Source organism: Hippopotamus amphibius, chromosome 16 (assembly GCF_030028045.1).
Source record: "Hippopotamus amphibius kiboko isolate mHipAmp2 chromosome 16, mHipAmp2.hap2, whole genome shotgun sequence".
Taxonomy (NCBI): domain Eukaryota; kingdom Metazoa; phylum Chordata; class Mammalia; order Artiodactyla; family Hippopotamidae; genus Hippopotamus; species Hippopotamus amphibius.
In genome coordinates this window covers 58,486,620-58,512,546 of record NC_080201.1, presented here as the reverse complement: position 1 = coordinate 58,512,546, position 25,927 = coordinate 58,486,620, and the positions used below count along the sequence as shown (strand labels likewise).

The window sequence follows — 25,927 nt, the reverse complement described above, 5'->3', positions numbered from 1 at the left end:
AAGATGCGTTTCCCCCTCCCACCCGACGCCAAATGCCCTGGGGAGGGAATGGCCTTTAGCAAAGATCTTGGCCTGTGAGGGGGGGCTTGGGGGGGAAAGGGGTCCCCCAGCTCTCTGAAGCCGCCCCGCCCCCCTCAACCATACATAGACTTTTCCTATACATTATGTACAAGGTGGAGGGGGCCGGGGCTATGGCCGTGGCGGGGGGACTGGGGCAAGGTGGGGGAGGGAAACCATTACTAAATAGACATTTATACATATATATAAATAATTTCTCTGTACAACGGACAGTGGGAGGAATGGGGAGGGAGTGGAGAGAGCTTGGGAGATGGGGGGAGTCGGACTTTGAACCCTGCCCTGTGGGGGCAGCATGGACACACCCTGACCAATGACCCCCTCCTTCCCCAGCGATGGGGCCCAGGGGCTAGCTCCTGAGGGCACAGTTCTGTCCCAATTCTCGGTTCACGGAGGAGGCAGCACCCCCCGGCCAGGGTGGGGTCACCCACAGCGGCTGTGGGCCTGTGCTTGGGCCAGTAGGTCGCTGAAGGAGTCAAAGAGCTGTTCCAGCCACGGCTGGTTCCGCATGCACTGCTGGACCACCTCCTCCTGGCCCAGGTCCTCAGCGCCGCCCTCGATGGCCAGGGTCTGCAGGGGGTTAAACACGGAGCTGGGGTGGGACGGGGCTGGGGGCCTAGGGGTCAGTGTCCCAGGGAGAGGGGGCCTGGGAGCTGGAATCCTGGGTCCAAGGGAAGAAGGGCCGGGGACCTGTCCCCCGGGGTGCCGGGGGGGAGCCTGTGATGGGCAGAATCCCAGGGTGAGGCCTGCGGGGCCAGCGTGGGCTCACCTGGTCCCGGCAGCGCAGGAAGGTGTGGTATTTATAGTGGTGGAGTGAGTGGTAGAGCGTGTAGTATCCGTATTTGTCCAGCTCAACCTTGAACTCCTGGGCAGGTGGAGTGGAGAAGCCTCAGCCCCCCTGCTCAGTGTCCTCCCCCCACCCCCGCCCCGCCGCCCCTCCCACGCCCCGCCCCCTCCCACGCCCCGCCCCCACGCCCCGCCCCGCCCCGCCCGGGCCCGGCAGCACCTGGGCTCGGACCACGCTCCTCTTGAGCTTGCTGAGCGTCTTGCGGTTGTAGGGTTCTCCAGCTGGCCGCAGCCGCACGGCCCCCTCCTCAGGGGAGCCCTCCCCACTCTGCTCTACTTGCAGCTGGGGGAACGTGTGCAGGGCGTCCTGAGGGAATCCAGTGAGTCAGGGGGACCTCCCTGGACCCACACACCCCAGACCCACCCCCAGTTCTCAGATCCTGACTGGTCAGATGCCTCAGTTTCCCGCAGGACACTGCAGATCAGGAAAGGCACTTGAGTGTCTTGGTTTCCTCAAAGGACAGCAGAAGCCTAGGCCTGTCTGATGACCCTTCTAATGTGCTTTGTGGCCCAACCCGGGATTCTCTGAGACACCTAACAACCCACTCAGGATTCTACAGCCACCCTCACATCCTACTCAAAATTCTAAGAGTCAGCCTGAAATCCAGAATCCCTAAAGCCAGGCTAACTTCTGTCCCAGAATTATAAAATCAGACTCAGGACTTCCCTGGTAGCACAGTGGTTAAGAATCTGCCTGCCAATGCAAGGGACACGGGTTCGATCCCTGGTCTGGGAAGATCCCACATGCCAGGGAGCAACTAAGCCCGTGCACCACAACTACTGAGCCTGTGCTCTAGACCCCACAAGCCACAACTATTGGGCTGGCATGCCACAACTACTGAAGCCCACACGCCTAGAGCCTGTGCTCCGCAACAAGACAAGCCACTGCAATGATAAACCCGCGCACCGCAACAAACAATAGACCCTGCTCTCCGCAACTAAAGAAAGCCTGCGCACAGCAATGAAGACCCAAGGCAGCCAACAAATAAATTAATAAAAAAACAAAAAAACAACAAAAAAACCCAGACTCATATTCCACTCCATAATGCTCAGTGGAATTCCACCCCTAATGTTCTGCAGTGGAATTCTTCTACATTTTGGGGGGGGAGGGTGTTGCTGCAGGGTTCACTGGATCTTAGTTCCCCGACCAGGGACTGAACCCAGGCCCTCAGCAATGAAAGTGTGCAATCCTAACCACTGGACCACCAGGGAATTCCCATTGCTACAGTGAAATTCTTAACCCTAGCACAACATCCTACCCCGTCTTCTCAGAGCCAGACAAACAGTCAACCCCAGGATTCTCAGAGTCATCCCAGCATCCCACCCATAGTTCTAGAACCAGATTAACGTCTTACCCCATGTTTTCATAGACTAACATCCCAGCAAGAATTTTCAGAGCTGGCCTAAAATCCATCCCGGAATTCTCAGAACTAGAGTAACATCCCCCAAGCAGACTAACATTCTACGGCAGAATTCTGAGCCATCCTAACATTTCACCCCTCAATTCCCAGCGCCACACTAACACCCCCGTCAGAATTCTCAAAGCCAGATCACTGTTCTCTCCCAGAATTCTCGGAGCCACCCTGACAGCCCATCCCAGAAGGGAAATTACGTAGACGACTTCGTACTCGAGCCTGAGATTCAAAGAGCCTGAACCAGAATCCACTCAATGCTCTGCCCCAGAACGAGCCCTGGGTCCAGGCCCTAGTCCACCTTCTGTCCCCAGACTTGTGCTACACAACCACGCGCTGCTGGGCCTGCCCAGCAGCCCATCCGAGTCCTTGACCATGACCCGTCCGCGACATCCCAGTCCGCCTCCATCTGCACCTGCAGGAAGGCTGGGAACACGGAGACCCCCTCCGGATCGGATCGCCTGTCCCTCCACTACCCTCCTGACCAAGCCCAACCCTTCCAACGTTCGCCCCCTCCAGGGCCTGATGCTCTGGGGACCAGCACAGTGGCTGACACGCACGTGTCTCCTCCCTGCCTGAGCTCTGGGCCCCAGACACCGCAGGCCAAGGCCCCCCGCCCCAAGCACCTGCAGGGCTGGGCTCAGCGACAGCCGCTTCAGGACTTTCTTCTTGTGCTCATTCAGGAGACCATCGATCTTCCGCATGGGCGGGAGGTACAGCTCGTCTGAAAGGCGAGGAGGGGGCGTCAGAAGGGCTGCGGCCCCACGATGCACCACGCGGGGCAAGTGAGGGGGGCTGGGGGGCTGGGCCCCCAGGCCTCTGCTCACCATGCGTGTCCTCCAGGGCCTGGATCATGTCCGGGTCGAGTGCCGTGCTCACCAGCATCTCCACGTAGCTCCGATACATCTCCCGCATCGCCCGGGTCTTCAGCAGACGCCCAGGTACTGCCCGCTCTGAGGGGTGAAAAAGGAGACATGGGCCCGTTATCCCAACGTCCTCCGAGGCCGCCTGTGTGGCAGACAGGGTTCTTAATCCCAGGGACCAGGGTCCAAGTCCGCTGGGGAAGACCCTCCAACACCAGGACAATACACTAATGGTGAATCACAGGTACCGTAATGAGCTGAGCCTGGCAAGTCAGGGGAGGCTGTTAAAGGTCACCCATGCACTGAGCCTTGTATAGCAGGAAAGAATATTCCAGGCTGGTGAACTTTGTGTTTGACCAGTTCAGCATAGCTTCAGGAAAGTCTAAGGAAGCAGCAGAGTTGGTTTTCAAGCCAGTGAATCAAGTCCGAGAGATCAGATCACAAAGGGCAAGATTGAGGGAGGAGATGTGAGCCGAGACTCCACACGTCAGTGCAGGCCAGACAATGTGGGGCCTCTGACGTGAGGTGGGAAGGGCAGGGGCTTTTTTAGGGAGGGGTACTAGGGAGCCATGGCAGAGGTGTGAGCGGGGATGGGCGAAGCTAAGTGGAGAGAGACCACTCCGAGGCCATGTCTGGGATAGATCGGAGGGGTGAGGCCAAAGGCCAGGGCCATGGACCAGGTGAGAAAGGATGAGGCTAGGCCAGGGCTAGAGGGACAGGATACAGAGACTGAGGGGCAGGAGGGTCAGCATCTGGGCCAGGGCTGTGGGAAAGAGCAGAGGGGATGGAGGCAGTCAGGGCCAGACGGGTAGGGCTGGGGGCTTCCCTGCTGTGGAGGTGACGGAGGTGCCTGGAGACTGGGTGGCCAGTGGGGCTGCGTCTGAGATAGAGAAACTAGGACCATCTCAGTGGGGTCTGAAGGAGGGGGGTGCGGGGAGGCCTGGAGGGTGGCAAGGGGAAGAAACAAGTCTGAGGCCCGCACAAGTTGTGGTAGCCTGCCAAGTGAGAGCTATGGAATGCCAAGCAATGACGCCAAGGACAGGACTCTATTTTTTTTTGTCCGCACCGCATGACTTGGGGGATCTTAGTTCCCTGACCAGGGATCAAACCCAGGCCCTGGCAGTGAAAGCACTGAGTTCTAACTACTGGACTGCCAGGGAATTCCTCAAGGACGGGACTGGTGGGACACCCACCAGTGGTGGGGAGAAGAGAAACAGGAGGGCCGTGGGTGGGAAGACCCCAAAACAGCTCTTAGTAAGATTTACCCACATGGACGGTTCTTACTGACAGCTGTTTCAAGAGGCCAGGGTGACCATTTAGCTGCCAGAGTCAGACCCCATCAAGCCTTGGCCTGAACCCTCCTATGGTTTCTGCCTCGCTCATGATAAAATCCTGCCAGTGGGACCACAAAACCCCAGGGTCTCGGTCTCCCCAAGATCTGGTCCTGTTCCTTCTCTGTCCTCACTTGCTCCAGCTGCTGGCCTCTTTCCTGACCCTCAGACACACCCAGTCCAGAACATTCTCTCTCCCAACATCACATCACCCCAGCTCTGTTGCATGCGGATCTCTGCTCCAACGTCACTTATAGAAGCCTTCCACAACCCCCCTTCCCCTGAAAATACAACCCAGGATCCTGCCTGGATCCTGTTTACCAGATTTATTTTCTCTACTGCCTTTAATCCGACCTGGCCTTACATGGATGATTTTTCATATTGTTTTGCATTCTATTACATAACATATTTATCTGATCAACTCCCCCGACGAGACTGTAAGTTCCCATGAGGATACATGTTTTTGTCTTTTCTGTTTACTGCTGGAAGCTTCAGTTCATGGCACATGGTAGGTGCTCAATTAACACCTGCAGAAAGGGGCTGAGGAAGCCAGATGAGAGTGGACTAAAGGAAGGGGGAGAGCCTCTTTCTAGAACTTTCATTGTGAATCTCAAAAAAGGAGAGACATCAGCTCCTAGCACATGGAGGGTCACCAGTCTTGGACCAGCAAGAGGGTTGGTTCTGAGGCCTCCTGGTCTGGGCAGAACCTTCAGGGCATCCAGACCTGAGTCAGGCTCATCCTGCCCTGGTCAAATGCGGTGAACGGAGACAGGCCCAGGCCCAGAGAAAGATACTGACCCTTTACTGGGGAACTGCTTCCCTAGGAGTATAGAGTTTAGTTTCTTCCATTTCACAGGCTCAGAAAATTCTGGGCTGTCCACAAATGTTCATAGCGGCATTAGCCAAAAAGTGGAAACAACCCAAATGTCCATCAGCTTAGTCCATGGATAAACAAGATGTGGCATATCCAAGCAATGGACTGGTATTCAGCCATAAAAAAGAATGAAGCGCTATAAACAACTATTATAATAAATAGCTACAAGGATATAATGTATAGCACAGGGAACACAGCCAGTATTTTACAGTAACTTTAAATGGAATATCATCTATGAAAAAACCAAATCACTATGTTGTACACCTGAAACGAATATAATATCGTAAATCGACAGCACTTCAATTAAAAAAAAAAGAATGAAGTACTGATACACATGACAACATGGATGAACCTCAAAAACATGCTAACTAAGCAAAGACGCCAATCCCAAAGGACTGCACATCATATGACGTCCTTACGTGAAATGTCCAGAACAGGCCAATCTACAGAAATAGTAAATTACTGGTTGCTTAGGGATGAGGGAGGGGAGAGAGGGGAGTGATGGCCAAAGGAAGCACGGTTTCCTTTCGGGGCGATGAAAATGTTCTAAAATTGAGTGCCAGGTGGTTGCACAACTCTGACTATACTAAAAGCCAAAGAATTACGCGTTTTAAATAGGTGAGCGACATGCTATGTGAATTAGATCTATAAACTTGTTTAAGAACAAAGGAAAAACCTGTAAATCTGGGCCTTTGGTAAAGCTGCTTTCTTGCCAGCACCCTCCCCTGACCCAGCTTTAACTGCTTCCATCTGGCCGGAATGAGCCGACTGCCCAGTTAAAAGACTACATTTCCCAGACTCCCTTGCAGCAAGGTGTGGCCGTGTGACTGGTTCTGGCCAACGGGATAAGAGAAGATAGGATGTGGGCCGTTCCTAGATCTGGCACTTACTAGGAACCTTCCACCTTCATCAGGACTTTGATGAAAAGATAATTCCATCTCTCTCATTTGACTAGCCACTATTAAAACAGATAACCCTGCACTACCCCTGAAAGAGCATGTGACCTTGAGCAAATCATGTCACCTCCCAGGGCGTCAGGTTTCTCATCTTTAAAACGAGAATAAAAAATAAACAAATACAGTAAAACAAAAAAACTAAGAAACCAAACAATATAAAAAATAAAATGAGGATAATTCTACAGCACCCACCTCACAGGGTTTATGTGTAAAATGCTTAAAATGATGCCTGGCACTTAATAAGCATTCAATAAAAGTCAGCTGTTGTATTTATGTGACACATATGTACGTATATTTTTGTTGCTGTTATTGTCATCATAAACCAGACATCACTCTAAGCAACAGAGCTCCCATCTGGTGCTCACTATACATGAGTACTCTCCTACATGCTTTACCCATTTCACTTTATTATTAACCCATTTTACAGATGAGGTCACTGAGGTGCAAAGAGATGATGCCCCTTTCCTGGAGTCACCCAGCAAGTCACAGGGAACACCCCTATGTCTGGCCCTCCAAGACAGATGCTGGTCCCCCCTCCTCCTCAGCCCTCAGAAACTGCTTATTGTGAGACAAAACAGTGCAATGTTGAAGAACAGAGCCTGAGGCTCCGCTGGCCGCACTCCAACTCAGGTGGGATGCCACATCCCAGCCGTGCTGCACTCTCTTGGTCTCTCAGTCTTCTCACCTGTATTTGAGGATAATATCTGTATCTCCTTCCCAGAACCACAGTGAAAACTCAAACACGTCAACATATGTAAAGAACTCACGAGACAGCCTGTCACGTGGTCAGGTGCCACGTAACTGTCCGCTCCTGATGTTATTTTTAACTTCCTATTGTGACTGTTTGGTGACGCTACCTGGAGCGCTCTGGAGAGCTCCCACCCACGCCTCCTTCCGAAAGCCACGGGGTCGCCTCCTCACCAGCCCCGTGGCTGCCGAGGGCCTTACCGTCCTCACTGGGCGCTCCGGGGGACGACTCCGAGTCCGAGGAGCTGCCTGGGGGGCCCCCGCCCGCCGAGGCACTGCCCGCCGCCTCCTTCAGCCACTTCTTCCTCTTCTTGGGGGGCGGCTCGGCCTTCACCTTGGTGGGCCGAGACTTGGGCAGCCGGGAGGTGGCGGGCTGTCCCGTGGCGAGGCTCCGATCGGGCCGCGTCTGCCGGCCCCCCGTGCCCCGCTCACCCCGCAGCGGCCGTTCCCCACGTGTTGCCCTCTCTTTCTCCTTTTCTTTCTCCTTCTCAACAGGCCGCGGCGGGGACGGCTTCTCAGGGGCAGGGGGCTCAGGCACGGCCGTCTCAGGCGTCTGCTCTGGGGGCTTCTCGGATGTCGTCTTGTCAGGGGTCTCGGGCTTAGGAGGTGGGGCTGGGGCCTTGGGGGGCGGTGCGGAGCTGCCCCCGGCAGACGCGGGGCCCTTGGCCTGCCCAGAGCGTCTGGAAGAGGACACAGACTTGCAGTCAGCACCTCCCGGAAGCCACATTCTCCTGGGGGACCCCCGCCCCCACCGCCTAGCCCACAGCTCTGAGCACATACTTCTGCTGAGCTGGTCTCTGTCCCCCTCGCTCTGGGTGCCTCACTCTCTGGGTCTCTGCACCCCTCCCCGCCTCTGTTTGTAACCACGGCATACTTTTAAATGGTTAATTTTATGTTATGGAAATTTCCTTGTATGTTTCATCCCTGTGCCTGTTGGCCCTGCCCACCACCTGCCCTCCGGCCCCCATGGTACCTGACAGGCACTGGGGGCCGGTGCCAGGGTTTCCGAGCACAGACCCTCACGTAATCCTTCTTGTTGACGTTTTCCAGGAACTTGACGTAAAGGCGCTGGTACCGGTTTTTTGCGTCCCCAAAATACCCCAAATACTGCGGAGGGAAAGAAGCACCTGAGGAACTCCTTCGTCTGCCACAGCTGGGCAGCCCGACATCCAAGACTCCCACTCCTGCCCTGGGCCAACACAGCGGCCACGCGGAGCCTGCCGGGAGGTGGAGACCCCCTTCCAGATACATCTTAGACCCAAGGTGAGTGCGAGTCAGGTGAGTGCGAGTCAGGTGAGAGGGATCCCAGCTTCCAGCCACCCCGCCCGGGCCCCCCGAGTCCCCGCGCCCCTCTGCAGGCTCACATTACTGGTGGCACAAAACTGCCGTTGTCCATCCTTGATCTCCGGAGTGAACTTCTGCAGCAGCGCCTTCTGGACTCGCCAGATGGGCGGGGGCTCGCGCCCCGTCTGCAACGCCAGCTGAGGAGGGACACGGCAAGGCCAGCAGGGTCAACCCCCATTCCTGCTCTTCTCAACCCCAATTCCTGGCCCGCTGTCCTCTCTCTACACCCCCTCAGGGAAAAGGCATCATCATTAACAAGCATCAGCGGACTTGCAGCTGACAGACATCTTCTGGCTGTCTGAGCGTCTCAGCTTTGGGGATGCAGAGCTTCCTCGGTCTATCATGGGGTTCCGTCCCAACAAACCCAATGTAAGCTGAAAATATCCTAAATCAAAAACGCACTGAATACACCTAAATACATCACAGCTTAGCCCAGCCTACATTAAATGTGCTCAAAACACTTACATTAGCCTACAGTTGGGCCACGTCATCTAACACAAAGCCTGTCTTATAACAAAGTGTTGAGTATCTCATGTAATTCACTGAATACTGTACTGAAAGTAAAAAACAGAACGGCTGGCTAGGTACAGGAGGGTTGTAAGCGTACTGGGTGTTTACCCCTGGGATTAACCGCGTGGCTGACCGGGAGCTGGTGGCTTGCTACCACTGCTTAGCATCACGAGAGAGCATCACAGCACACATCATTAGCCCAGGAAGAGAAAAGAATTCAAAATTCAAATGCATATCACCTCTGCACCGTCATAAAGTTGAAAACTCCTAAACTGAACCATCGGGGACCGTCTGTACTCTCAATCAGGCCATTCATGTTGTTGCTATTGTTTTTAATTTTATTGAAGTATAGTTGATTTACAATGGTGTGTTAATTTTCGCTGTATAACAAAGTGATTCAGTTATACACTTATATATTCTTTCTCATATTCTTTTCCATTATGCTCTATCACAGGATAGTGAATAGAGTTGCCTGTGCTGTACTGCAGGACCTTGTTGTTTATCCATCCTATATATACTGGTTTGCATCTGCTAACCCCAAACTTCCAATCCTTCCCTCCCCACCTCCCCCAACCCTTGGCAACCACAAGTCTGTTCCCTATGTCTGTGAGTCTGTTTCTCTTTTTCATAGATATGTTCATTTGTGTCATATCTAAGATTCCACGTAGAAGTGATATCATATGGTATTTGTCTTTCTCTGTCTGACTTACTTCCCTTAGTATGATAATCTCTGGGTCCATCCATGTTGCTGCAAATAGGCCAATCATTCTGGGCTCAAGGTTTTAGTTATTACAGATTTACGGGTATGATGGAACAAGCTATCTACATGACTCAAAGAAATGACAAAATCTGATCACCTACCCACCCACCATCTTCTAGATATGGTGTTGAGCCCCACTGTGTGGTGGTGAACGAGACTGACAAAGTCTTTTCTGGGGTCTTCATAACAGAGGTAATAAGACAGTCAAGCAAATAAACAAAACAGGGTGAGGTTGTGGCTTGTGCTAAGAATAGACAAGTGACGGGTTACCTGAGGCCATTTATTTCATCAGCCTGTCCACAGCAGGGCAGGACAGTGACGATCTCTACTCCATCCAGCACACTCAGACCCCCATCCCCACCCCAAGGGTTGTAGGTGCCCCAGCTGGGCACTGGGAACCAAAAGATGTCAGACCCAGCATCTGATCTCAGGGAATAAGGGGAGCAGCAGGGGACAAGACACAGGCACAAAAAAGTGACAGCACAAGTAATAAATGTGCTAATGGCAGGTGGCCCAGAAGCCTACAAGGACTCTGGACTCAATCTGAATCCAAGAATGCTTCCTCGAAGAAGTGATACCTAAATGAGTCCTGGGGGACGACGTCCCTGGTGGTCCAGTGGCTAAGCCTCCATGCTCCCAATGCAGGGGGCCCAGGTTTGACCCCTGGTTGAGGAACTAGATCCTGCATGCATGCCACAGCTAAGAGTTCACATGCCGCAACTAAGAGTCCACATGTCACAACTAAAGTCCGCATGCCGCAACTAAGAAGTCCTGCATGCCGCAACTAAGAAGTCCTGCATGCCGCAACTAAGACCTGGCACAGCCTAAATACATACATACATACATAAATAAATAATAAACAAATAAATAAATAAAAAATAAATGAGTCCTGGAAGGACCGTATCTTCTGTGAGCAGGCTCGGTGATGACCAGGGACTGCCAGGTAAAGTGTGTGACAACTGTGGCTCTAAAAAAAAGCAACTAACAGGCACAGATAAGAATAAGAACACGGTGGGAAATATGCACCGGGCTTTGTGATAACCCAGAGATGAATGAGAAACAAGCCCTTGCATTTAAAGAATCCAGAGTCACAGGATGAGACAGGATTCGGGTACTAACGCTGACTGATTGATCATGGCTGCCTTGAGCACTAGGCTCAGCAGGAACAAGTGCTGAGATCAATTAGTGATGTCTGCCACTGGCAGCTGCTGCAGCACTGGAACCTGAGTGCCAGGTACTGGCTATCTTCTATTGGGTTTTGGTCAAATGCTTTTCCATCCACAATTTTTCATATCCTTCAGATCAGCCAGGGGAACAAAAAGGAGTTAGAATAACCTGATGAAAATGAGGTCCAGAAAGGTTCTTGGTTGAAATTTCACTGGACAAGACTGAGGGAGGGGGACTTCCCTGGTGGCGCAGTGGATAAGACTCCGTGTTCCCAATGCAGGGGGCCTGGGTTCAGTCCCTGGTCAGGGAACTAGATCCCACATGCATGCCACAACTAAGAGACTGTGTGCCACAACTAAAGAGCCTGTGAGTCGCAACTAAGGAGATTGCCTGCTGCAACTAAGACTCGGCACAACCAAATAAATAAAATTTTTTTTTTTAAAAGAGAGAGAGTGAGGCAGGATAATACAGGGATATGGGCATCTCAACCCCAAGTACTTTCCTCCTTCCAGGATACCACAGTTCTCAATCCTCCCTCCTGGCTCCTCAGCGAGCCAGCTCAGAGACCCAAGGATTGAAAAGTCCATTTCCAATCCTTTTCAAGGACTGAAAAGCTCATTTACATCCTGCCCTGCTCCAAAACCTTCCAGGGCTCCCAATGCAGATTCCATATTCTGGCCAAGACTTTGCCTCAGTCTCCTTTCCTTTCTCCTGTCCCTGCCCAGCAGGTCATCTAGACTCACAAAGCTCAGCAGACAAGCCCCAGACTTTCTGACCTCCAGGTTTCTGCATATGCGGGGCCCCCCACTAGGGGTGTCTTTTTCCCTCTCACTGTGGATGTAATATTCTCTGTTCCAGTTCTCAGACGTTTTTGAAAAATCCATCAGAGCACCCCCTCCCCCAGCAGGGGAGAGTACCCCCTCCTCTGTCTCTTCCCATTGCCAATCTTCCTCCTCTAAGGAGCCAGCTATTTCTCTAGCTGGACGTGGGGCCCCTGACTCACCACATCCCAATTCGGCTTGGCTTCTTTCCCCAAACCACTCTTCCTCCCAGGATCCCCACCATCCCCCCAGTCATCAGGCCCTGGCATCATCATCCTTGCCTACTCCACAACCAGGGTCAGTTAGTCCCAAAGCCACGTCCTTCCTGCCTCTCTTCAGGTCAATCCTATCACTGACCACACCCACTTCCCCTCAGTAGGGAAGTTGCCCCACCCATAGCCCCTATTCAATGGAAGCCACAGCTGATAGGAGGAGACCTGACAAGGTCCAGCCAATCAACAGGCGTACCATGAACCCCATCTTGACCCCAAATGCTGCGCTGGACCAATCAGATTCTCTTCTGGGAATCCGAACTGTGACAAGCTGAGACAAGTGCAGTAAGTAGCAGGATGTGAGTAAGTGGGCTAGACGTATCCAGCCTGGTGTTAAGGAGAAGTTTGCAGGGTGAGACACAGGGGAGTCAGTGAAACAGAACTAAAGCAGTGGACAGACTGTCATCAGGCCTGCATACTTCCCCAGCCACCTCCCTGCTGGCCGGGGCCTGAGAAGCAGCCAACCAGCCAAGAGCAGATTCTCAAGCTGGCACCCTTTGATCTTGTCCCAGAATGAGGTAGACCCTGCCCACCTTCCCAGCCTCAGTGTTCACTGTCCAGCAACTCAACCTCTTGCACCCCTCTCTTCATATCACATACCTCACCACAGGGCCTTTGCACAGACTGTTCTCGCTGCCTGAACCACCCTCCCCATACTTCTCTCCATCCAACAAACGTACATGGTGAGAGTTTACATCCTGATAAGTCTTCCAACATCTCCAAGCACTGGGAGTTAATATATTATCATTCCCAATTTACAGGTGGGGGAGCTGAAGCAGAGGCAGTAGCCCCTCCCCACATGTGGCTCTTGAGCACCTGAAATACAGCTCATTCGAATCAATATAGTCTATGAGTGTAAAATACACACTGGATTTCAAAAACTTGGTAAGCAAGAAAAAAACATAAAACACCTCATTAACTTTTTCTATACTGACCACATGCTAAAATATATTTCAGATATGCTGGGTTAAATAAAATACATCGCTATGGCTAACCGCACCCATCTTTAAACTTTTCAAAAGTATGGATCCAAGAAAGTTTAAAAGGATGTACATGGCTCATATTGGGCTGCCATTGTTCTAGGACAAACCATAGCCCATGGCCCATTTTTATAGATCTATGAGCTAAGAATCGTTTCTACATTTTTAGAGGATTGTGAAAACGAAAAACAAACAAAAACAAACGAAAACCCAAGAATACGTGGCAGAGACCGTAAGTAGCTTGCAAAGCCTGAAACATTTACTATATGTCCCTTTACAAAAAGAAGTTTACCAAGCTCTGCTCTAGAGATTTGCCCAAGACCACTAAGATGAGTAATAGGAACAAAGTTTACAGGGCACTTTAGGCGTGCCACCCACAGTCAGAGTCCCGGACAAGCCGTAAAGCCTGAGTCCTCATGTTGCATGAAGGCGGTGCTAACACCACCAGCCCCCATTTTACAGATAAGGAAACTGAGGCTCAGGAAAGGTCAGCACGAGTCCAGCTCAGCAGTGGCCAGAGACTCAAGCCAATCAGATTAATGCCAAAGCTGGGCTCTTAACCATGCTGCCAGCCTGCCCTGACTTCAGGCACACGAACGAGTCCTCAATCTGCCTGAGTGGCTCAATCCTGGGGCTGGGAGTCCCCCATGAAAACACATACTCGTGTTGTATTTTAAGCATCTGAGTCTTTGCCTGGCCCCCTCCCCTGCCCCATGCCAGCTGGGAGGTGGTATCAGATGGCCCTGGCTCCAATCCCGGCTTGGCACCCGCCAGCCAAATGATTCCCTCTCCCTGAACGTGAACTTCCTCATCTGTAAACTAGAGACAGTCAGGGTCCCCACCCCAGAGCCCTGTTCACCTGGCCCCGCTCTGGGTGCCCAGCGGCACGATCAATGTCAATATTGGACAGAACATACACAGAGAACAGCTAACGCTGCTGCTGAGGGCGTGGGCTCCCAGGCCCAGCAGAACTGGGTGCAGGTCCCAAGCTGTGAAAGCCTGGGAAGGCCACTTTAATGCTCTCAGCCTCAGTTTCCTTCCCTGTAAAAGGAGGACAGTAATCCCTATAAAGAAAATAAAGATTACAAAGATAACATTTACAGGAGGTGGTGACGGTTTGCACAACAATGTGAATATGCTTAATGCCACTGAACGGTACACTTAAAAGTGGTTAAAAGGACGAACTTCGTGACATGTATCGGTTACCACGATTAAAGGAAGAAAGATCAAACTAGATTGTGAATGTGATGTGCCCCAAATCCTATCCCCTGGGAGCTGGTAGCCTTTCCTGTCACTGATGTTCGTTTGATATCTCCGTCACCTGTCCCAGGCTGATGGCCCAAAGAGTCTCAGAGGTCTTGAAAATAAAATGAAATAATGTATTCGGGGCAATAGCGGAGTGAGTAAAACTGTGAGGGAGGCGGGAGGACTGGCCAGGGACGGATACGGAGACTCAAGGCACTGGGAATGTTCTAGTCGCTGGCTAAGGGGTGGGGACGTGAGCATTCACACTAGCATTTTGCTTTACAACACGTATCTCTTGTGAATGTTCTTTTGTATCAAATATCATGCTAAGAAGATGATACAGTATGAATAAAAAGATACAGTCTGGGACTGGTGGGCTGGGGCGGAGAGGGTAGAATGTGCCAGAGTGGAGAGGAAGCAGGACCAACCAGGAGGTGATAACAGTGGAAGCTGAGTGATGGACACACACAGCTTTGTTACTTCATTTGCTCTACTTTTCCCACAATAAAATAGGTTGAGGAGACTTCCCTGGTGGTCCAGTAGCTAAGGCTCCGTGCTCCCAGTGCAGGGGGCCCAGGTTCGATCCCTGGTCAGGGATCCCACGTGCCACAACTAAAGATCCCGTGTGCCGCAACTAAGACCCGGTGCAGCCAAATAAATAAATAAATTTTTTTTAAAAGTAGACTGAAAATAACATAGGAAAAAACAAAATAAGTTCATCTCCCAAAACACACTTAATAACAAAATATAATAGGGAATCTCCTGGCAGTCCAGTGGTTAGGACTTGGCACTTTCGCTGCCATGGTCCTGGGTTCAATTCCTGGTTGGGGAACTAAGATCCCACAAGTCTCACGGTACAGCCAAAACAAAACAAAGCAGAAGTATGGTAACAGTCACTATCTTTATAATGAATTCACCCCACAACTTCTCCATCTGTAACTCAGAAGAAATGACACCGAGATGAAATTAAAAACGTTTACATCCAGGATCAAACATGGTTCCTGCCCTCAAGTTGCTAAGCAGTCAGTGACAGTAGCTAACGAGAACAATGGCCTTAGCCCTTGGCATCACCATCAGGGTGATAATGGCTTGCTGACCTACCGAGTACTCTCGCTCTACCTCATGCCCTATGAGAAGCAGTACAGGGGCATCTGATGTCACCCACCCTTGTCAAACACTTATATGAATCCTCTGATCCAACTACCTGTCTAAATGAACAAAGTACAGCAGAGGTCAGTCCACTTCTTCCGTAACAGGGCAGACAAAAAATATTTTTGGTTTTGTGGGTCCAAGCTCTGCTGCAACCACCCCACTCTTCTAGTGGATGGGGAACATAGCCATAGCTGGTATGTAAATGAATGAGCAGGACGATGTGCCAATAAAACTTTATTTATAAAAACAAGCAAGGGGACCATAGGGTGCCCATCCCTGTGCAGAGTAATAGGAAGTAGTAAGTTGTCTGGTGTATACGAAGTGTTTAGGATGTGGCCTGACACACAAACACTCCCAAACCACTGGCTGTGACATACAGGTTAGGTGTGTGTGCGCACTTTCATAGGTACGTTACATCAATGCCCCACGTTTCCACCTATAAGGCACAAGCTGCCTTTAAAGCATCCCTTGGCTTGTGTTAGACGCTCCCTAAGATCAGGCCCTCATCAGCTCTGTCCCTCAGTATAACCCTAACACCCATAGCAAAAGTATCTACAATAAGTGTTAACAATAGGACTACCTCATTTGTAAGTGACACACACACCGCCCCCGCCCAATCACATCTCAGAGGCACCGGGCCTTCCACACGCGTCCAGCTGGAATCCCTCTATCAGCCCCACCGGACTGTGATCTCAGAAGGATCAGGGGGGCTGTCTCAGCCATCACTGTACCTGCAGCCCCCAGGTCGGACAGGCGCTCAATAAACGCTCCAGGGACCAAAGGATTAGGCCTGTCCGCCCACACGACGGTGGGGACTCACCTTGAGGGAAGGGATGTCCTCGGCGCGGATGACGAACTCGTCGCGCTCCCGGAAGATGCCCTCCCCGCCGCTCTCGCCGGCCTCCTCGTCCGTCTCTCCGCACACGGCGGCGGTCTCCTGCTTCTTGGCCAGGTGCAGGGGCCGGGCGTCGGGCGGCTCGGGGTCCTCGGGGGACGGGGCGGCGGGCTCCTCCGGAGGGGGCGCGGGGGCGGTGACAGGCGGGGGCAGCGGGGCGGGCGGCGAGGGCAGGGCCGGCGGGGCCAGCGCGGGCGGCGGAGGTGGTGGTGGCGGCGGCGGCGGCGAGCTGGGCACGGGGGCCACCAGCGGGGGTGGCGAGGGCAGCGCTGGCGGCGGGGGCGGGGGCGGCGGCTGGGGCGTCGGGGCAGGGGGCGGTGAGGGCGGGGGCTTCTCCTCCAGCAGCGGGGGCTCTGAGGGCGAGAGGGGCGTCAGGGTCGGAGCCCTCCTCGACCCCGCGCTTCGAGGTTTGTTACCTGCTGCCACGGACAGGCCTTCCACCTTATTCTGGGGGGAGTCCCAACACAGCCCTCCCCCCCCACTCCAACATCCCTCCTGATCAAACTGAGCTCTTCACCTAGCACCCATCTCTGCCCCCCATCCCCCTCCATCTCCACTTTTTATTCCTCTTCTGTTGTCCTTCCTCCTCCTGCAAAGCTCCTGTCTCACCCCTCTCACTGTCCTCTCCCTGACCTTCATAGCCACCCCATCTCCAGACACCTACCAGCAGCCACCCGCCCTTTAACGTCTTTCTCCAATGTCCTAATAAGCCTTCCTGTCCAGACATGCTGCTCTGGTCCTCCCCATCTTTCCGCAGCCTCCAAAGACCCCCTCTGTGTCTTAGTGCAGTTGTGACCCAATACCATTGCTCAGTGTCCCCAGCGCACTGGCCAGGGGGCCTCTCTGGTCCCATCAAACCTCCCCCCACCCCCTGTCTAGTCCCTACAAAGGTCCTGGCCTGGCCTTGCCTCCTAGTCCCCAAGTACCATTCACCATCTGAGCACCTCTTCTCTTGTCCCTGAATGTTCCTCCCTGTGCCACTCAGCTCCCCAGCAGCCCCTGTGCCACACTGGAGTCCCTCCCTGAGACCCCTTCCCAGCTCCAGTGGCTACTCAGAGCCCCTGAAACTGTCTCCCATCAACAATGTCCATTTTAGTCCTGAAAGGTCTCTGCTGCCTTGGAGCCCCCGTCTGGCCCTTACTTCTCATTCCTTAATGTTCCTCGCAATTCCTCAAGCACTTCCTCTGTGCCTCTACCTCCTCTTGTCCTGCTCAGAGGTCTCATCCTCCTCCACCCAAGCTCTCTCCTTTCCTTTCCTCGGCCTGCTCTCCACTCTCGAGACCGTCGATGCCCTCCTTCCTGCTAACTCTCCTTCCTGCTAACTCCCCTGCTAACTCCCTGTGAGATTTTGTAACATTCCCCTTCTAACGCCGTGAGAGCTCCTGATTCCTCAAGCTGCTGTTGCTCCATCCCTGGGTCCTTGCAAGCTATGAGCCTTCCTGAGCCTTCCAAGGCTTCCTCTCCCCGCGATGCTCTCTCCTGTTACAACAGATCCAGGCCCTCTGCCCAGAACCCTCCAGTTTCTCGTCTCTTCCCTGATGCTTCCCTTCGGCCTCTCACTGTTTCACACCGTTTCCAATTTCTACAACCGTCTAGAAAACTTCTCCATTCCTAAAGACCCCTCTGAGCTCCCAGGCGTCCTCATGAACAGCTCCAAATGCTTTCCTCCAAACCCCACCTCTTTCATCCCCCAATGCCTCTGTTCCCCCATCAAAGCCCCTCAAATTTTGTCCAACACCCCTCTCAGGACAGACCACCATTCAGACTTGACTATACCCCCGGCTTTTCCTGATGGACCTCCATGGGATCTGACTAGTTACTGTTAATGCATTTCTCTTTAAACGACCCTCCCCAAGTCCCTCTCTGCCCCTCAGACCCTCTTCTGTCCTCTATCACACATTCCTAACCCCTAGAGCCCTTCTCAGATCCCATGTTCCCCATCAGTTTTAAAAGCTCTCTCCATCCCTGTCATCCACCTGTCCCCATCACTTATAGTCTGCCCTGTCTCCCGGTGCTCTCCAGGGCCCACCCTGGAGCCCCTGCTAGTCCACTTAGCACCTGTGGGCAGATGGCAAAAAGATGCCCCTTTCTCAAAAGGTTTGCCCTCAACTAGGAAGTTACCCTCATAAATATGCAAATCTATGTCATCTACACTGTAAACAGTGCTGAGTCTACACAACATACCTGGTGACCTGAATGTTGGGAAACCCCTGCCCCCGCCCCCAGACCATCTCAGAGCTCACCAGGTGTGCCACTGCTGCTGGCACTGGGGAGCCCCGGGAGAGGGGGTGGCCCGGGGACTGCAGCCTCGGCAGCCAAGGGGGGCCCGTCCGGGGTGGAGGTGTCCTTAGGCCCGGTCAGCGGTGGGTCGTCGAGGGCGGAGATGGCCGAGGAGATGCTCTCCTGCAGGTCCCTGTTCTTGGCGACAGAGTCTTCCTCGTCCGAAGAGAAGGAGGGCAGGGTCTCAAGGTTCCGTTTCAGCTCCTCGTCCAGCCGCTTGCAGGGCGAAGGGCAGCCGAGGCCCAGCCCCTCGGTCTCAGCGGCCTCCAGCGCACCCCCCAGCCCGAAGGCGCTGGCGGGTGGGGGGTGTGGCACGGTGGGGGCGGTGGGGGGCTGGGGAGGCAGGCCCCGGGCCGGCACGGAGGGCGGCACACTCTTGGGGGGGCTGAGCGGGGGTGTCAAGCCGGCCTGGTAGAGTGGTGGGTGGCGCTTGCCTGACTTGAGAAAGTCCAGGAACGAGGCCATGAAGCCAGACTTCATCTCAGGCTGCTTCTCCTCCACCTCCTTGATCTTGGCCTCGATCTTCTCCCGAGTGAGGCTGGAGTCCAGGCTGTTGTGGTCAGCTCCCGACACGGCATCGCCCGCTGAGGCTCCTAGACCCTCGCCGGCCTTGGGCACAGACAGCTTGATCTAGATATGGGGGCAGTGGGGAGTCAGGGCCCACAAGCCCAGGGCCCCAAGTCCCCTCCTCCCTCAGACCCAGGAGTCTGGGGCCCCAGCCCTCTCCCCACTTAAGACCCTAAAGTTGAAATTCTCAGAACCCCAGCCTGTAGAATCCTAGAACTCAAGCCTGATTCACCTGATTCACTCACTCAGATTCCAGAAGACAGGACTGGGGTCCCTCCCTCATTACTCACTGACCCTCCTCCCACAAGACCCAGGAACTAGGACCCCTAATCAATAGTCCTGTAGGACCTAGAACCCAACAACGCAAGCACTAACCACTCCTCATCCCTCTAGACCTAAGAGTTTCAACTCTCGGATCTCCGGAACAGTGAAACCCTGGAATTCCAGCCCTCAGACTTACTTCCTCATTGAGAGTTAGGAATATAAACCACATCCCCCATTATGCCCGAGAACCTCAAATGTGGCCCCAACCCTCAAGCATTGGGGTCTCAGTCCTCCTCACCTTCAGTGGTTTCAGGGGCTCCAGCCGAGGGCCTCCCGCCTCCTCGGCTTTCCTGCCTCGGCCCCGGCCCCGGCCCCGGGGTTTCTTGGCCCCATCAGTAGGTGTGCAGGCTGAGGCTGGCCCAGCGGTGGTAGGGACCTCCAGTGGGCGAATCCGGGGCCTACCCCTGGGCCGGGGTGGCCCATCACGCTTGGCCTTGGTGGGCTTGCGGCCACGGCGCCGGGGGCCGTCGGGGCCTGGGTTGGGTGGACAAAAGTCAATGTCGCCCAGCGGCGAGAGAGCCGGGCGGGAGCGGCAGCTGGACACCAAGTCAGGCAGGCGCCGGGGATTGAGGCGGATATCAGCGGGCACATCAGCCTTGTCCTCGTCGGCCTCAAACTCGTACTCCTGGGCGTACAGCTTCTTGGGCGTCTGAAAGGGCGGGTCACGGCGCCGCAGCAGGTGGAAGGAGGATGTCTTGAGCAGCTTCTTTGGCTTGGTAGAGCAGAAGATGGGCGAGGTCAGGCCTCCCTTGGGCTCTGAGGCAGGGGGTGGTGGCGGTGGGGGGGGAGGCGGGGGTGGGGCCGCCTGGTGGGGCCCACTCTGGATCAGACCCAGAGGCTCGGCATTGACCGTGGAGGGCAGCTCAGGCGGCTTGTTTGGGTCCAGGCCCAGGCCCGGAGTCTCAGGACCAGCTCCAGATGCCCGACTCGGGCAGTAGGGCCCATAGGGATCATAGGCAGGGGGGCCCGGAGGAGGCCCCGCCCCCGCCTTGGGATCGCCCTCGTCCTCGGGCGGCCCAGCCTTGCCGTAGTCATCCGCAGGCCCTCCACCGAACATCTCCTCCATGGTGGGGAAGAAGCTGCGCTCTTCGTCTTGAAGCAAGGAGTCAGGGAAGCAGATGGAGGTGAGTGGCACAAAGCGGGGGGCCTTGGTGCCTTGCGGGCTGGGGCTGCGGTAGGCACCTGAGGGATCCTTGCCCTCGGCGTTAGGTGGGCCCACACCAGTGTCACCAGGCCCGGGGGGTAGCGGCTCCAGGGCCCCAAGCAATTCTTGCATGGCGCCAGGCGGCTCCAGGCTCTCCTCGGGCCGCAGGCGGGGGCTGGGGGCACCCGGCTCCAGGCCGTGGCTGCGGAGGTGGGCCTCGAGCTGGAGGGGCATGGGAGGTGGGGGTGGGGGCGGCGGCGGGGGCGGCTGGGGTGCCCCTTCACGGGCAGCCGGCTCAAGGAGATGGACGCCGACTTTGGGAGCGCTGGAAGAAGGGCTGGGAGCGTGACTGAGGACCGAGGGGAGCAGCTGGGGGGGAGGGGGAGGCAGCACCAGTGGGAGGTCAGGGCCCCCCGCCTCTAGGAGGAGGCCGTGGGGGGCAGGCTGGGCAGACTGGGCCGTGGGAGGTGGGGGTGGGGGGCTCTTTTGGAGGAAGGCCCCCAGCTCCTTGGCACCTGCCCCATAGTGGACAACGGAGGTGGCCAGGCCCTCGGGCGTCTCGCCACCCCGTTCTGGCCCTTTCTTCTTCTCCTTCAGCCTCCCCAGGCCCAGCTCCAGGGCCGCCGTGGCACCCTCGTCAAGGCTGGCGCTGGTACGGATGACACTCTGCAGGTGGTACCTCTGGGGGTCTTCCTTGGCCAGCTCGTAGGGTGTGCCCGGGGGACCCCCAGCCCCGCCACTCCCCCCAAGTCCCTTGGAGGCATCCGCCGCCCCATCTTCGCCCACCAGGCCATCTGCCCCTGAGGTCCGCGGGGGGCTGGGCGCCTGCAGGAGGTGCTGGATGAGGAATTCTTCATCCTCGGTGCGCTCAGCAGGAGGCCCGCCAGGGCCCGCCAGCAGCTCTGAGCCGTCCCCCTTGCCCTTGTAGCCACCTGCTCCAGCTGCATAGCTGCCGGCTCCCGGCGGGGCCAGGAACGGGGCTGAGGCCAGGACAGAGCTCAGGTATTTGCCGGGGGCTCCTGGAGAGCCGACTCCGGGTGGGCGGCCGGGGGCCGGTGGCGACTGCAGCGGGCGGATGATGTGAGAAGGGCTGGCCTCTCCGCCACCCCCCAGGGAGCTGGGCCCCCAACCACCTCCATGGCCCGAGAGTGCTGGGGAATGGCCAGTACTGTAGCTGAGGGAGGGGCTGGCCGTGGGGAGCCCCTGGGAGTGGGCGGCTGGCCCTGGGTACGGCTCACCCTGCACCCCATATAGCTGCCCCTGCAGCTGGTCTGGGGAATAGCTCTGACACGTGGCTAGGCCAGGAGGCGGGGGACCACTAGGGGGCTGCTGGGGCCCCCCTGAGTAGCTAGGGCCTTTGCTCAAGTCCTGTGCTTGACCCCCTCCAAACCCTTGCCCATAGGCCTGGGGTCCTAGAAGCCCTTGGGGCTGACCAGGGGAATAGGCTTGCCCTCCCGCACCCCCAGCCCCAGAGGCCTTCCCAGTGGCATAGGCTGCTGCTGGCCCACCCAGGCTCTGGCATTTGGGCGTGGCGGTCGAACGGGGTGGTGGGGGCCTGTTGGCACCACCTGCAGCTGCCCCGTAAGCACCTTTGCCCGTCTTGTAACCAGGTGACTGAATGATGGGGCGGTAACCTCCACCGCCACCCCCCGCCCCACCTCCTCCGCCTGCCTCGGGGCCCGCAGCCCGGCCCGATGCCCCAGCCGGAGCTCCACTGGGCCCAGCCTTGCTAGGCTCGCCAGCGCCCGGGGAGGGCTCCCCACCACCCAGGGGGCTGCAGGCCAAGTTGGCCCGGTGGCCCATGGAGGCATAGCTGCCTCCGCAGCTCAGGTAGTGCTGAAGGGCATGGGCTGGGGGCGGAGGCGGCGGGGGCTGGGCACTGGTTGGCCGCTGGTAGTGCTTGATGACGGTGTCCTGGCGGGGCAGGGCCCGCTCGGGGGGTGGCGGGCCTGGGGCAGCACCCGAGAAGTTGTAGAGCTGTGGAGAGGATTGCTCGGCGGCGGCGGCGGCGGCGGAAGAGGAAGCCAGCAGGTTGAACTGAGTTGGCAGGTGGCGGGGAGGTGGGGGTGGGTCTGGGGGCCCAGGGCGGTAAGGAGGGGTTTGGGCTGGGCCGAGACCAGCGGGCCCCAGGACACCACCCCCCGCCAGGCGCTCAAAGCCTAGCGAGGAGGGCACCGTGGGTGCCTGCGAGGGCTTCAGGTGCAGCACGTCGTGAGGGGACAGGAGCCCATTAGCTGGGGGACTAAATGGGGGGTCCTGGAGGCTGAGGGAAGAGGGTACTGGGAAGGGGCGGCTGCCAAAGGAAGCCGGGTGCTGATAGGCCGACAGGGCAGAGGAGGATGGAAAGGTGCTGGAACCCGGCAGGGCGCCTGAGATGAAGAGCTCCGTGGGGCCTGGCGTGTGCATGGCTGGGGATGAGGGAGGAGACCATAGTTCAGAGTCGACCACAAGCCAGCCCCACCCCAGCCCTCCTGGGCTGGCAATGGGCTTACCTGTTTGCCAGGAAGGACTGCGGAACTGGGAGAGGAGAGAAGAGGCAGAGGGGCCAGGCTGGGGGCCCCGGGACTCCAGGGCCGAGATGAGGTTCATGACGGAGGCGTCCGGCCCTGCTGAGCCTGCGTGATGGAGGCCAGTGTCGAAGAGTCCAGAGAGGCCTGGCAAGGGTTGGCGAGGGGGAGAGTCAGCTAGGTGGGGGATAGGGAAAGGTTGAAAGGGAGAAGGAGCAAGCCAAAGGCAAGTTGGGTCAGGAAAAGGGAAGTGACAGATTCAGAGAGGAGAAAGTGGGCAGAGACAAGTTAAGGAGACAGTAAACAGGATAGGGTACGATGCAATCATAAGGGCTGGGAGCCCAGGAGGGGAAAGGTAGACAGAGGAGTAGAAAAATCCAGAAGTGAAAAAAGTGGGAGCAAAAGGACAGAGAGGCCTTATGGTCCAAGGGAGGCCAAAGGATTTAGGCAATTCTAGCAAGGAAGGGGAAGGGATGGGGTGGCTGGAGCCACTGGGAAGCATCAGAGAACAAACTGAAAGGGGTTGAGTCAAAGTGAGAGGGTCCAGATTAAAAAAAAAAAGAGAGATAAAGGGAAGGAGCCAATCAAGAGGGTCAAGGGTCAAATTGGACAACAGTCTCCTAGCTGATCCATCGAGGAAGGAAGGCGGCAAGATCAAAGGAAAGGAACCAATCCAAGGCACCAGAGGCACAGCCTCAGGAGAAGAATAAGGTAGTGGGCAAACCTAAGGAAGAAGGGGGAGGGCCAAAGAATCGGAGCCAATCAGGAAGAAGGGGAATCAGGAAGAAAGAATTCAGAGAACCAAGAGAATGGGCAAACCCAGAGGGAAAGCATTGGGGTGGGCTGAAGAGGCGGAAAAGCCTGGAAGAGAAGGTGGGATTTGGGCTGAGAGGACGGGACCAATTGGAGCGAAAGAGGAGGGGCTAGAGACAGGGGCGGACGAATCCGGCGTGAAATTAAGCAGCCTCAGAACAACCAATCAGAGGAGAAGTAACAAGGGGCGGGCCAGGATGGAGGGTACAGCCAATTAGAAAGGGTGTAACTTTCAGCAGCCAATCAGCTGCTTTGAAGGGAGGGCCAGGCGGGGCGGGACAGGGGCCGTACCTGCCGGGTGGTGGTTGGTGGCATAGCTTTGCAGTGGGTGGGGGGCCGCGTAGGCCTGGCGGTGTAAGATGTCCGTCTCGGGGTGCGAGGTCCTGGAGCTGCCATAGACCAAGCTAGGGGGAAGGGGAAGATGTTAGGGTATCCTCCGAAGCTGCCCTCGGAGAAGGGAACTCAGCACATCCCCCGGGGAGTTGGGGAGAATCTCCCAGCTGACTGGGGGTTATCCTAAGGAACCTTGGGCCCTAAAAGAAAGAAGACAAGGGAATCGGGGAGCCCAACTAAAGAGTCATAGAAATGGTCCCCACTCGAGCCCCAGTAAATAGAGCCCAGATAACTTCACATTTGCAAACACAGACATGCACAGGGAGGAGGCAGCGCGAAGTCAGAAAAAGTGCCTTAAGTTGAAAATGTGGACCTGTTCCCACAGCCCCCACCCCGCAAGTGACACAAGGCCCTGGGGCCAACCCCCAAGGGACGCCCCCCTCTTCTTCAGACACATGGGAACACGGAGGCCCTGAACCTCATGGGATGGTGCAAACCGAGTCGGGAGCAGGAGGCAGATTCTTCCCCAAACGGCGGGGATGGGGGGTGGGAAGAGGAGAGGGCTCCGGGAAAGTACCAGGTACAAGTGTGAACAAGAACATCGTCCACCCCGCTGGGTTGAGGTTCAAATGCATGGGCCCATACTAAGCCAGGTATGTGTGCAAACCAGTATCCAACTCACTCGTGGGAAAAGATACGGAGCGAGGAGTCCCACATGGAAAATACTAACACACGTGGGGTCATGCCAAGCCAAGCTGGGAAACCCAGGTGTGTGCGGGAGGGGGATTCGGGGGCAGGTGAAGAGTGAGGGCGTGACACAAACAGCAGGAAAGGGGCAGGTTCGCAGGTGACCAGGCGGCCAGCTACGTACGCACTGGGCCCACGCTCACACAACCACACACCCGGGAAACATCCTAATCTTCCTATGCAACGGCCCCAATCCACCGCCCAGGCTCAAAAGGTCAAACACTCCTCCCCATCAACTAGGATTCTGTCTTTGGGGGTGGGGGAGCTCAAGGGGGCGTGTCTCAGATGCCAGGACCCCCCCTTTACACACACAGAACCCCAGTTTAGGAAGGGGGCGGGGCCCCGTGCCCACTCAGCGCGCGGAATTTCTGGGCCCCCCCCTCAAGTAGCGCGGCCTCGCGCAGCCCTGGAACAATAGGACCTGAGGGGGGCTGCGCCCCCCAGGTCTGCGTTCTAATTCTCTTTTCCTTCCCACCTTTGCAAGAGCAGAGCCTGGGGCGCGAGGGGGAGGGGTCAGCAAGCCGGGAATCCAAGGATGGGGGAAATCCAGGCCTTGCTTCGCCAGTCCCTCCCACCTTCCCAAGGCCTTTCAGTCTGAAATTGTTTTGCACCCCCATGTTCCCGCTGCATCTCTCCTTTTGCATGCCGGAGCTGGCTTTGGCAGAGTTTGCAATTTGCAAACTGGGGCGGCGGCGTTGTTGCAAACCGAGGAAGGCCGCTCCCTTGCAAGCCGGAGGGGAGTTTGCGATGCACGCGTCGCCGGGCGGGCCCGGCCGGGCTGGGCCCCCACCCCTTGGCCCCTTCCTCCAGGCCACCCCCGGCTCCTTACCTAGCTTTCGCTGACCTCTCGTAACTCCATCCCGCCCCGGCGCCGAGCGGGTCCCCGAAGCCGGCGCTGGGGTAGTTCCTGTCCATGAATTGGCCGCGGTGGAAATTGGGGGGAGGGGGAGGGGGGAGGGAGG

General features: G+C 56.0%; 1 protein-coding gene across 3 annotated transcripts; it reads right to left on the bottom strand.

The window, feature by feature from the left end:
* PRR12 (proline rich 12) lies at nt 1-25,927 on the bottom strand. Of its 3 annotated transcripts, none has more exons than XM_057713341.1 (14): nt 25,795-25,927; nt 24,177-24,289; nt 23,058-23,219; nt 19,660-22,973; nt 18,494-19,160; nt 16,176-16,603; nt 8,469-8,585; nt 8,078-8,211; nt 7,306-7,784; nt 3,161-3,286; nt 2,960-3,057; nt 1,082-1,228; nt 845-940; nt 1-645 (listed from the first exon to the last, which is right to left on the bottom strand). In XM_057713341.1, the coding sequence occupies exons 1-14, from the start codon at nt 25,878-25,880 to the stop codon at nt 499-501; spliced, it is 6,114 nt and encodes a 2,037-aa protein (XP_057569324.1). In that variant the 5' UTR covers nt 25,881-25,927; the 3' UTR covers nt 1-498. The 3 variants fall into 3 exon arrangements, with proteins under 3 accessions (XP_057569324.1, XP_057569325.1, XP_057569326.1); XM_057713342.1 differs by having other exon boundaries at nt 18,494-19,139; XM_057713343.1 differs by lacking the exon at nt 25,795-25,927 and adding an exon at nt 25,441-25,759.